Source organism: Molothrus ater, chromosome 13, assembly GCF_012460135.2.
Source record: "Molothrus ater isolate BHLD 08-10-18 breed brown headed cowbird chromosome 13, BPBGC_Mater_1.1, whole genome shotgun sequence".
NCBI lineage: Eukaryota > Metazoa > Chordata > Aves > Passeriformes > Icteridae > Molothrus > Molothrus ater.
This window is the reverse complement of record NC_050490.2, coordinates 18,056,896-18,069,155: the sequence shown is the minus strand read 5'-3', so window position 1 is coordinate 18,069,155 and position 12,260 is coordinate 18,056,896. Positions and strand designations below refer to the sequence as shown.

At 45.9% G+C, this 12,260-nt stretch overlaps 1 protein-coding gene across 1 annotated transcript in view; it reads left to right on the top strand.

Annotated features, from left to right (window-relative positions):
• IGDCC4 (immunoglobulin superfamily DCC subclass member 4) overlaps positions 1-10,419 on the top strand; it is an 87,554-nt gene extending 77,135 nt beyond the window's left edge. The window contains exons 19-20 of the mRNA XM_036389898.1: positions 4,031-4,195; positions 5,792-10,419. Of these exons, the coding sequence (XP_036245791.1) occupies positions 4,031-4,195; positions 5,792-6,319 (693 nt within the window). The 3' untranslated portion in view covers positions 6,320-10,419. The remainder of the gene's footprint in view (positions 1-4,030; positions 4,196-5,791) is intronic.
• Positions 10,420-12,260: the final 1,841 nt, after the last annotated feature.

Here is a 12,260-nt window from a genome sequence, read left to right as displayed (position 1 = left end):
ACAGTCCCAAAGGAACCTCCTGGACCCCCTGTCCCTGCCTGCAGGACAGCAGGGTGCTACTGCAGTCAAGGTGTTGGCACGGGACCCCTCTGGATGCTCAGAGCTCCATTAGTACAGTTGGCCATTCAGTGGTTCATTTTCCTTCCTTTATGTGTTTCCAGGGGTCACAGACAAGGATTTCCAAATACACTGACAAGTGATTTTCCTCCCTTACTCTCATCCCCTTGCAAGCACCCCCCAGACTGATGCCCTCAGCAGCCCCGTTATAGATGACACAGTCGTGCACGGGCTGTGGTGATGCAGCCCTGTCTCCTCTGACAGATGGACTGAGGATGATAAAATGGCTCTGCTCCAGACATCTCTGTCACTGCTGCATGTGGGCCAAGCAATTTAAAGGGTGGGGGAGAATGTTAAAAAGCATCTGCTTTCCATGGAAGACTTCAGCTTTTCATTGAATGAAGCCAAACCCAAGCATTTTGGTTTGGAAATGTTTGCTGTTGTCGTTCTTGTGAGCTGGAGCCTTCCTTGCTTGCAGCCCTTCTCCTTCCCTGTGGGCCTCCTTCCCACAGGACTGTGTTTCCCACGAAGCATCCCCATGACTGGGAGAGCAGAAGCTGTAACACATCAGGGAACTTGGATCTACCCGGATTGTTTGTCATTTTCATGTTGAAATTTTTCTGCGTGGAAAAGAAGTCCCAATGTTTTCTGAGAAGCTTCAGACGAGAGCTGTGCTCCTGGTGACAGCGAGCAGAGACTCCTTTATCTGCTGGCAGAGGTCTGTGTGTGCTGCATCCCAGATGCAGGCAGGGATGTCGCTGTGTTCGCGTGACACGGAGCTTTCCCACTCCCACCCACTGCTGTTCAGCAGTGAGCCCTTTCTCTCTGCTACACCACTCTCAAAAGCTGGACATATTGAAACATCCCCAGCCTTGTTTTGCACAGGGCTTCAAGCTACTTTAAATAACCATCCTAAAAAAACAGGGAAGGTTTCAAGTTGAACTTTTGCTATGTGTTCATTCTCAGCTCATATATTTGCATGAAATCATGACTTGTCACTGAGAAGGTAACACGATCTAGGCACATTTTTACCAGTTGGAGTTTCTATAAAAAGGCTAAAATGAAAAGGCTTGTTTGCTTTGATAAGGATTTAGCTGTAATGGAAATGTCTTTTATTGGAAGATGTTTTTATTAGTTTTCATTCTAGTGTTTGCAGTGAACTGACAAAGAGATTCTTCCCTCTTTATATTAGTATTAGACTGACACTCCTTGCTCCTTGCCTTCATTACTGTGTTGTAAAAACCAAGACAATATTTCCTTCCTTATGCCACCCACTAGCTCCCCTTGAGTAAAAAGAAATAGTATAATTTATTACACAAAAAAATGCTGCTTAAAAAAGCAGTGAAGCTTTCAGGCACACAACATTTCTTCAGGTCTGTGATGAAAACAGTCCTAGAGTTAATTGCTGCTGCCCAATCTTAGAGGCTAAGGCCCAAGAGGGATTTGTCTTTTGCTGTTTTTTTCCCCCTCTCAAACATAATGTGCTCGAACAACATGTGGGACACAGGCCATGTTGTGTGGCTGATGGTTTTTTCTGTTTGTTGAAAGTTGCAAACTGGTACAAAACAAGTTTGTTCTTCATTGCAGCCAATTTCAGCCAGAGCTGAACAGGCTGTTCCCAGAGTCATCAAAACCTATGTAAACATGGCAGATTGACATTTCCGCTAACAGATGGTCCATGGGGGATTGCAGTAGAGCTGCCTGTTTCTTTCCACGTTTTTTGGTATTCACAAGATGCCTGCAAGAAGGTTTTCGAGCTTGCTCTGTGTGTGTGTCTGCGTATGATGCTCAGATCTCTCTGATGGCAAATATGCATGCAGGCATCTCTAACAGGACACACATTTGGTGCATGTGTGCAGATTTGTGTAGGTTCAGTGCTGAAATTTCCAGGCACTATTTGCTCAGTAACGTATGTTCCTTGGAAGAGGCACAGAAGCCATCAGTCAGGATGTAGCTGCAGAAAGCCTTTCAGATGGCAGCAGAAGCAAATTGAACACGCTCCTTGAGCACTTGCATGTGGAGATATTCCTTATTGTGAGCTCTCTGTGATCGCTTGGTTGATTTCTCGCTATTAAAGCGTAGTTTAATGATTGTCCACTTAGAAACAGAGCAATTAGGGAAGGCTTTTGGCTCAGAATATATTGTTGAGGATTGCAGAGAGAGAAATAGAAAAAACACTGCCTCAAGCATCCACATCTAAATTAGCAAATGTTTGGTAGCCACAGTACAGAGCTTGGACATCACTGTTCTGCAGGGTGTTGGCATATCAATGAGGCCTTTTGCTATTTGTTTGCTAAAAATTTACTCCTGAGGCAGCAGCAAAGCTCCTGCGACCTGGGGGTGGTGCTGGGATGTAACATGGCTCTGCCTCCCACGAGGTGTTGAGCCATTTGGGTGCCTGAGTGAGGGTGGACAGAGGGTTTGGGAGCAGCTCTGGCCGCCCTTCAGCGCATACACAAATGTCCTTCTGCCAGCCCTGGCAGCACGAGGTAGCATTTGCTTCTTGCTAAATAGCTGACTTAGGAATGCCTGGCTCACATACAACATCTGGTGGTGTATTTCTACCTAATTTTCAGCCAGATGGACCGAGGCACAAGGAGGTCAAATGACTCACCCAAGGTCAGGCTGATGTCAGAAATCTCCTCGCTGTCTCAGCTGGACTCACGCTACGTTGGTGGTTGTTGGAATAGATTTGGCCTAAGGAGCAGGCACATAGGCAGAGCAGGAGCCTGGGCTTCTACTGGCAGTGAGCAATAGAGGGTCAGTGGGTTTGAATGGATGTGCAGGGTATCTTCACCCTGCACAGCCAGCATGCTCACATCACCAGTATTCTGTGTGCATGTGTGAAGTCGCTGTTGTCAGGTCAGCATTTTCTCCTCTGCATCAGCCTCTCTTGTACCCACACAATAATGTAGCATCTGTGGAACAAGGCCAGAAATTGGGCCTGTGTGGTCCTTAAATCTGAGTTGTGTGTTTACGTGTATATGTATGTGAGTACGAGCAAGGCTCAGCTCAGGTACATGCAGGACAGCCCAATAAAATCAAAACCTGGAAAGAAAATACTTTTCTGCCTGTGAACTAATAGTCTGAGCTGTTAAATAACTTCAGCTCTTAAAGATACACATTTCCCATACACAGAGGTGTGCATTCAAGAGTTTATTGCAAGGGGAAGCTGAAAGAACCCAGAACAAATTGCGTTCAGCCCATATAATTTAATTAGATCTACAAACAAGGTAACACTGGTTGCCCAGGGGATTTAAAGCTGAGCAAAGAATTGCTTGGTGGTCTGTTGTAAAAAAAAAAAAATTAAAAAAATTAAAGCTCCCAGTTTTGTGCCTCTGTGTTGATGAGGAATGGCAGAGTGTTTTCCCAAGTCCTGGCTTGGAGTAGGACTCTTGTCTGTGCTGCAGAGCGAGCGGTTTAGCAGAATGTCCAGCTCCTACTGGAGCACACAGGGCACTGCCCACGGGTGAGGGTCCTTCTCTGTGCTGTGGAGCATGGCTCTTGCCAAAGCAAAGACTGTGGGCACTCAGCTCCAGATTTCCCTGTCCCTTTCTGGCTCTCTGGTGTTTCTTAGTAGGCTTGTTCTGCTCTGGGCTGTTGCAGCTTTGCAGGGAATTGTTTTTAGTGGACCTCTAAATGATGTCTGTGCCATGATTTACCCACTGGCCTCACAATTTGAGAATCAGTGGAAAGCCCCTTATGCAACCAGTTGTGAACCATCTGGCATCTTTTATCCCTGTGCTCTGCATCAGCCCATGTAACAGCAGTAAAGCCAGTTCTAAGGCAGGGACCATGTGAGTCCATTGCAGAGCATTTTTATTTTGATGCTATCAGAAGTGTCCTCCACATTTATGGTATTTTCACGACTTAGACTTTCCTTTTTCAAGCTGCTTCTCATTTCACATGTATGAGGATAAGAATTCATGTCTGTGATAACTGCATCTTTTCTCCTGCCACTTTTCTCCTGCAGTCTTCATGGAATAAATCAACGAACCAGGCCTGGACAAACAGCATCACCAGATATGGAGACACCATCACCAAAGAGCCTCTCTCTGCTGTCAATGGGTCACTGAAGCTCCCCTCCAGCACGGGGCAGAAGCTTCTCTTACAAGCCCTGGTTTATGATGCTGTGATGGTGGGTATCTTTGCTGCTTTGTTGACTTGTGTATTCTCATGTGGGTTTTCCATTTATGTTCTCCATCTCCCTTTCTCCTTTTTGCAGCCCCTTTCTGTGGGCTTGTTGGTCTGGTGATGGCCAGGTGGGGTCAGAAGCTTGACAAACAGGTGGTTATCAGCAAGGTTGTGGCAGTTCTGGTTCCTGAGGACCTGGTGCCAGGCACCAGCAGTCTGCTTGGAGTCTTTGCTGTGGCTGTGCAGCAATCAGCCTGAGTGAGTTAGGAGCTGCAGTGCTCCGCACAGTCATTAAGATATACAGCATGCTTGCCTGACAGAGGGATTGTATTTTTGGCTGTAAAAGGAGACAAAGATCAAGGGTTGATTTAAACTCCCTTCTCCAGATAGGGCAGAGCAATTTTCACTGCAGTTGTGGTCTGGGAGGAAATCCTATTTCTGATACTGCATCACTGGAATAAATATGCACTCCTGTGTTTGGGAGAGTGTACATCTGCGTAACTGTCTTAGCAAAGCAAGCTGACACCTGCTCAGACTGACTCTGTACCAGAAGATTTCTCTGGTTATTCTTTGAAAAAGTTCATTCCCCCTCCCCAGCAAATACTTCTGAGTAGCCTACCTATGTTTCCTTCCTAGGCAGTGGTGTGAAAATCAATTATACACAGGATGTAATTAACATTGTGGATAGAGTTAAGACAATGTTTTACAGCCCAATTACAGGGCAGCATTTACAGCACAGCTTACCCATCAGAGTTTGTCAACAAAAGAGAAAAGTGTTAAAATATGTAAATGATGCTCAAAGTTGGCTTCAACAGAAAGCGCAAATTACACGTGGGATATCACTTCCATACTCTGAATTGTCTTCTTGCTGCTACATCACACTCAGCCCAGAATCTGAGCGTTGATTGCCTAGAGAGCTCTTTGTGAGCTTCTACAATAATTTGTCTGGTAAATTATTGAGTGATAATCTCACAAAATGACCTGCTTGTCAGCCAGATTTGTGGAGATCTGTAGCCTGCACTCCACTTAAGCACTGCAGAGCAGAACTTATTGTTTTCTTTCTGAATTTAAAATGCTTGACTTTACACAGACTTTTGTAGGCTGTGACCAGGGCTTTAACAAACACACGCTTTGTGATATGTAGCCAAAATTAAATGAGGAAAGTAAAGGGAGCCCCTTTATCCATCTCAGAAGCCAGTTTCCTACAGTGCTGCCCACTCAGCCTCTAGCAATCTGGCCCTTAATATGGAAACAGACTGGTGAGATTTGAAAATTGTGGTCTTTGACAGAGGCTTGGAGAAATGGTTGCTCCAGCCTGCCAAGAAACTCTGAGCAAATCACTTCTCTCCCTTGGGACTTGCTTTCTCAAACGTAAAATAGAAATAATGATCCTGAGGTGATTTGAGTTGCTTCTTAAGACCTAAGCCCTGAGAAACATATCAAGATAATGCTTAATAGAGGCATATGTACATCCCATTGCACTCAGTGGGATTAAAAATAAATAAATTCTAGTGCTTGGTTTAGCCACAGCCTCAATTATCTGAATTTCACTTACTTTACCTTTTTTTTTTTTTTTAATTTCTCTCCTGTTTGGTAACAGAATGAAGCAAAGAAAAGCCACCTGCCAACCAGCATCCACCAAGTAGAAGCAGAAGTCATTGTCCATTCTGATTTTTCAGCCTCTGACAGAGACTACAACTCCCAGCTGCACACCCTGGAGAGTGAAGAGACAGAAATCGAGGACCGGGAGCCAGAGGAGCTCCCCTCAGCAGAGCTGGCTAATCCCAGTTCCCAGCAGGACACTGGCCAAGTGCTGGTGGACTGCATGGACAATCTGGAGGCTCAGGCCCAGGCTGAGCTGCTCTGCACTGACACAAAGACTGACAAACCTGAGGCTGTGTGCATCCATGGGCTCACCAATGGCTTCCACAGGCATGGAGAAAGTCTGGATTCGGAGGAGAGTGGAGATTCAGATTCCACCCAGGAAGGCAGGGGTGATGTGCAGCCAGTCAAGTGCCAGTTGCTTTCCCCGGCACCTGAGGAGGCCCTGCTCTGTAGTAACTCTGGTTTAACCAGTCCTTCCTCAGCATCTGAGAACATGGCACATGTCCACAATCACAAAGAATGAACTGGTTCTGATTTTGATCACAGCAGAGTTGAAGCACGAGGAGAGCCTGTCCCTATGAGGTGCTGCCTGTCCTTGGCTGGCTGAGCCCAGCAGGAGCTGGGCAGGTGCAGCATCTCACCAGAGCGGGGCTTGGACCTGTCAGCTCTACAGAGGCCTTCGGGAAGCCACGTGGGTTGGTGAGGGCCCATCTTCCTCCTGCTGAAGGCAATGAGGAACTGCGTGTTGGTGGGAGCAGGACTGAGCCATCTGCCAAAGGCTGAGTGGAACCACGATGGAACAGAGCCTTCTGCACTAGGCTGGGGCTGTCACTTCACCATAGCCCTCGAGGGGACTGGCAGCACATCCTCTAATGCTGGGGAGTGGCAGAGTGCACCAAGGGATCCTTCTCAGCTGCCTCTTCCCCAGGCAGTGCCCGGGCACTACTGACTGTGTGGCAGCATTGGATGAATTCTGGCACAGGAATCCCAGGAGCGGGTGGAAGCCCCAGAAACAAAGACAGGGAGCTGTAAGCACCAGCCTTTTCTGCCCTCCCATGGTTAGAAGGATTACCAGGCTCTCTGTGTGTGCTACCACAGTAACTACTACTAGCAGGCTGATGTAGTGGCCTTTTATTACACACTCTACGAGTGCCTCTAACAACTTGTACTATATAGAACCTTCTGCAGCGTCTGGGTCTTTTCACCAGCCTGGGCTTTGTTTTATGTAGGTTCTTGTACCTAATATTTTAGGTACACATCTGTCCTTTTAATGTACAACATGTATTTTTATTTCCTTGGAACATCTTTATATTATTTAATTTTATAAAGTGGAATAGTGTGTGGTATAGAGTAGCATTTTTACTACTTCTCTCTTTCTTTATTTTTTCCTCCCTAACAACACAACTACCTCATGTCTGTTGGAGAAAAAAAAAGCAGTAGATCTACTCATTTGTTATAGTCCATTATAGGTTTTAACTTATTCTTATACTGCCTTTTTCTAAAGAATATGTTTGCACTGGTTGTTGACTCTTCTTTAACACGTAGTGCTGCAGATCTGATGTCTCTCGCTTTGTTTCTTGACACCTTCCCTACAGCCAGAGAGTTGGGTTGTGTCTCTCTGTAGGATTGTGTTTTGCAGCAGCTGCCAAAGGAGTCTGCTTTAGCTGGCAGGATGTCGATCCATCTTTCCTCAACAAGCTTATGCTAGCAAATAGAAAGAAGAACCAGCAATTGCAAAAGTAACTTGTGATACTGGGGACATGTATTTCTTTTCTCTTTTTTTGGGTGCCTGTGTGGAGACGTCTCAGATGGTTTTGATTTACAGAGAGCACCACTCAGCCTTCTGTAAGCAGTGGACTTGCTGAAAGCTTTGGATGAACAAGTGAAATTTTCCAGTCACTTCTGATAGTCCTGGCCAAAGTGCTTTTGGGTGGGTTTTTTTTGAAGAGCAGAGCACCACCAGAGTTTTAAAATGAAATCTTTGGTCTCATACCAGTCAGTCTGGCTTGAAAATCATCCAGTGACTCTTCCTGCTGATGCTGTTTGCTTACTGCTGACATGTCTCTCAGCCTGGCCCTGCTGGGGGTGGACTTTTCTCTACTTTTTTTAGCTGGTCTCTGTCCTGCTCCAGGCTTGAAGGGTTTGACTGCGAATGCTACAAGATTGGACCAGCTGCTCGGAGTTAACAAGGATCAGTAATTCTGGTCATGGGTGTTTGGTGAATGTTCTGCCTTCCTGGAGGATTCAGACATCTCACCATTTGTTTAAAAAGGGAAGGAAAAGATGCCCACCTTCCTCTTTTCTTACTAAAATTTTCCCCACGGTATATAGGGAAACTGTGTGCCAACTTGAGATCCTGTAAAAGACTTTGGATTTTGTTTTTCCTGGTGATGACTGGATGGAGGTACCACTGCTTGCAGCATGGAGAACCTCACTTCACCAGCACCCTGCAACCCTTTTACCTCCAGCTTTTCAGCAAATGAGAACCTCCAAGCCTCCCTGTACTATGATGGGAAGGATATTGGAGCTTCCACTTCTCCCCAGATGGCAGCATCTCCTCCCAGTATGACACACTGTTCTGGTAACCAGCTGTATTTCCAGTCATTGTGATTGCTCTGTTTCTCTAGCTTGGTGTCTTGAGGAGTCTCATAAATGCTGTTCCATGCTGTGACTAGCCATGACTCTGGAATGCTGTGGGACAGAGACTGGAGATCAGTGCCAGTGAGCAGGCCAAGGCAGGAGTTTGTGTGTGTGCTATTGGAGCGAGGAAAAGGCAAGGAAACATAACTGGGCAGAGGAAGTGTGTAAATAACCTCCAGAACCCACTGCCACAAGACTTTGAAACTCGTGACTTAGCAGGGTTACAGATAAGCAGTGAAGTGTTATTGCAGGCAATAAGGGCAATTGACAGTCTCTGGGAGCGGATGCAGTCACAGAGGTACAAACCCTTGGCTGGGCAGGGCCGGGCGCTCGCTGCGGAGAGCGGGGGACATTGTGCAGGTGGCCCTCAGGTCCCAGTTCCATGAAGAGCCCTTGCCCTTCCTCAGTGACAGAACAGGCCCTGCACAAGCCACACTGCCATTGCCACTTTCCATCCAGAGGGATGGAAGGGGACGGAGGCTGATGTAGGAGTGTGGGGCAGTTTTGGGGGCGCTCTCTTGTACATGCACCCCCTGCTTTACCTGTGCAGCCTTCAGCAATTCTACAGCCCTGAGAGCTGTCCCTGCCTGTCACTGCACCCACACAGCAGGGGCACCATTCCCCTGGATCGCTTTGGGCCAACCACCAAACCACCCACAATAGTTACAGAGGGCTTTGGGGAGATGCAGCAGACCACAAACAATTTTGTTTATGTGTCCCCAAAGCACTTTTGTCACCTTATGCTGAGGCTTGTTCTGATCTCATTACACTTCACCAAACTGTACCAGGGTGTGAAGCTGGCAGTGTTTGGCTGTCCAAGAACTGTAGTGGCCATGGGCTGGTAGGCCAGACCTGCGTTGCAGAAATCCAGATAGTTTCCCTGGAGCCAAGAGGTCACCACTGACCAGCAGCACCTGGATGAACACACATCCACACAGAGTGCTGGGTGTCCTTGTCCAGCTCAGCTGTGCCCCAGGTCCCCCCTGCCCTGAACGTGCAGGGACCGTTCAGTCTCAGCTGGAAGTGAATTGAAGAAGACACATAATACACATTTGATGTGTAAAGCTGAAACAACCAGTGCATATATTTTTTTATCATGAAATATGTAGCTTTCGTGCAGATTTCTCACAGGCACGCAAACTCTTGATACCTTTAATTACCCATTATGCTTAATATCTCTTCCTGTACCCTAGGCTCCTTTCTCCATTTTCTTCCTTTCAGTAACACTAAAGATTATTGCTGTTCAAATTTTTTGCTGGTGTATATTGTTTTACATTGTTAAAATGTCAGGTTTGTCTCACTGGCATAATTTTCTAGTATTAATGTTACTGTTTGGCTACACAACTGTATATTCCCCATGCTGCTGTGAGAGTCACAATTCTCATCCTTTTATTTCTTTTCATTTCTTGTTATGTGAAACATGCAACTCAGATAAAAACCTCTATCAGCTTTTTGTTGACTTGATTTCTTGCTTAACAGGCAGCAAAGTTCTGGTTTAAATAGTTCTAAAGAGATAAATTCTAATTTAGAGTTTGAGAATTTTTTTACATTACTAGATAACAATCAGCCCATGAAATATTGCTGTGTAAGAAAACAACCATTTTACTAGAACACTGTATATGGTTTTGATCTCATTAGTAATAGGTGTTTTGAAGGAATCATTGTGTCTTTTCTAATCAATACTTTTGTTAGAAAGGAAGTGTTTAACCAGCAGAAATCTACCATCTACTTCTGTTACTGTATTCCCTTGCTTGTATTTTCAAGTTAAATTTCATTTTCTGCACAGTGCATAAAGATGTGTAACCAGAACTTGATCTTGTTTGAAGGTTGTGTCTGTATTTGGTTCCATACTGTACTTTATTATAACTTTCTTTCTTCAGAGACTGTTCTTACTCCACAAATACTCTTTAGTGTTAAAGTGTAAGACATTGTCCTTATATTCCTTAACTAATGGGTTATTAATAAAATGTTTTTTTAAAAGAGTGGGCTTTTACTCACAATTAAGTCTGTTCCAGCTGTGTGAGGCTGTACCTCGCTGGCAGAAGCAGTGGTGGGAGCAGAATGCAGGATTCATGCTCATCACCATGAAGGTTGGTATTGTGAGATGATAGTGGTACCTGGTTCCTTAGGGATTCTTTTGGAATTTCAGACATGAGCAGAGTTTGGATTCATTAGGCATTTCTGGATGCTTGCTCCTTCCTCAGTTTTGAACTGATTCCTATAGGAAAAAATATTTGTCCAGTTTCATGCTTTATCTTGCTGGGAATTTTTTAATGGTAAAAATAAGCAGAGGCATCTAGCAGTGAGTGGTGAGAGTTCTCTTGGATGGCACACTGGGCTGAGCACTTGGTGGCTTGTGTCCAGCAGGATTGGTGAGAGGATACCTGCCAGTCCCCAAGGACACACTATTAACCTTCCGTGCATCTCCCTTCTTCCTGGGATGCATTCCCTACTTCAGTACATAGTTTCCATTATTACTTTATGCTGCCACGACTACAGAGCCATAAAATCTCATTTTATCTGCATTACAGAGGTAATAAATCTGCACTTAGCACAGTGTTCTCTGATAGTGGTTAAAGGAACTCTGTCAGACTGTGTAACTCTGATGAGTCTTTCTCCTAATGATAGGTAACCCCACAAACGAGCAAGGAAGGACCTTGGAGGGGGTGATGGGTGACTGCAAATCACTCTTCCAGCTCCCAGTTCATAGGATGCTGACTGGAGGCTGCTGAGAGGAGCCACGGTGGGATGGAATGGAAGACAGAGATGGACGGACACAGCAGTTACTGGAGAGAAGTGAAGAGCAAAGCGTCAGGTTTCATTTCTTTCTCTTCCCAATCTTTGTCATCCTGACACACCTGTGTAAGGATGCAGCTGGAAATACATTACAGTGGGCTTGGGTTTCCCCTGGTCTCAGGTAATTCAGGGAGTTACAATTGCCAGTGCAGTGTGTGGCCCAGCTCAGCCCTCTGGAACGTGGCACAGCCCAAGACAATGGGCTGTGTGATGCAGTGAGGTGGCCAGGATTGCTTCACAGATTCTCAACAGACACAGAAAAAACAGTTTTGCTGCTTCCAGAAGCAGGTCCCGGGGTGGTCCCACCGCTGCTGGCATAGCTCTGGGCTCAGTGCCTCAAGGTAGGTGCCACAATTTTGGCTCCCGCTCCTCTTTGCTCACTGACCATGAAGCAGATGCTAAAACTTGCATGTACGTACATAAGGGAAAAGCTCCCAGCCTGTTAGCAGGCAGAGTAACCACAATTACACATAGAATAATAAATTGAGTGAATTCAGACAAGTTAATCTCCCACTTCATCCACTGAAACTACTAATGGTGTCTTGGGGACCTCAGTTTGCAGTTAATTGGTGTAAATCAGGAGCACGATTGGAGCTGATGGAAATTTGCTGTGCAGGGAGTGAGGGGTGAGTGATGCCCTCAGAAGGCATTGTGGAGAGGGAGGGCAGATGGACAGACAGATCCTGTGCCCCTCAGCAGCAGGGGGGACAGAGGAACCCCCTCCTGCTCTGCAGGAAAGGGTTTGGAGCCTCAGTTTGGGCTGGACACCGTCACTCCTGCAACCCTGCTGCTTTTCCAAAGGCTCCGATTTCTGCTCGCAGTGTGATAAGCAAATTCCTGCCTCCAGTACAAAGCAACTTTTCTAAGCCCTCATGCTTACAGAGCGTAGAAAAACGTGAGTGCTCTGAATTCCTGCTCTTAGGTGGTTCCAAAAGCCCCAAACCTGCCTATTCCCTAAAAGATCTCATGGTTTTTTGTATAAGTCCTATTGTGTGGAATAGTGGATGATTTCTGAATGTGCCGCCAGT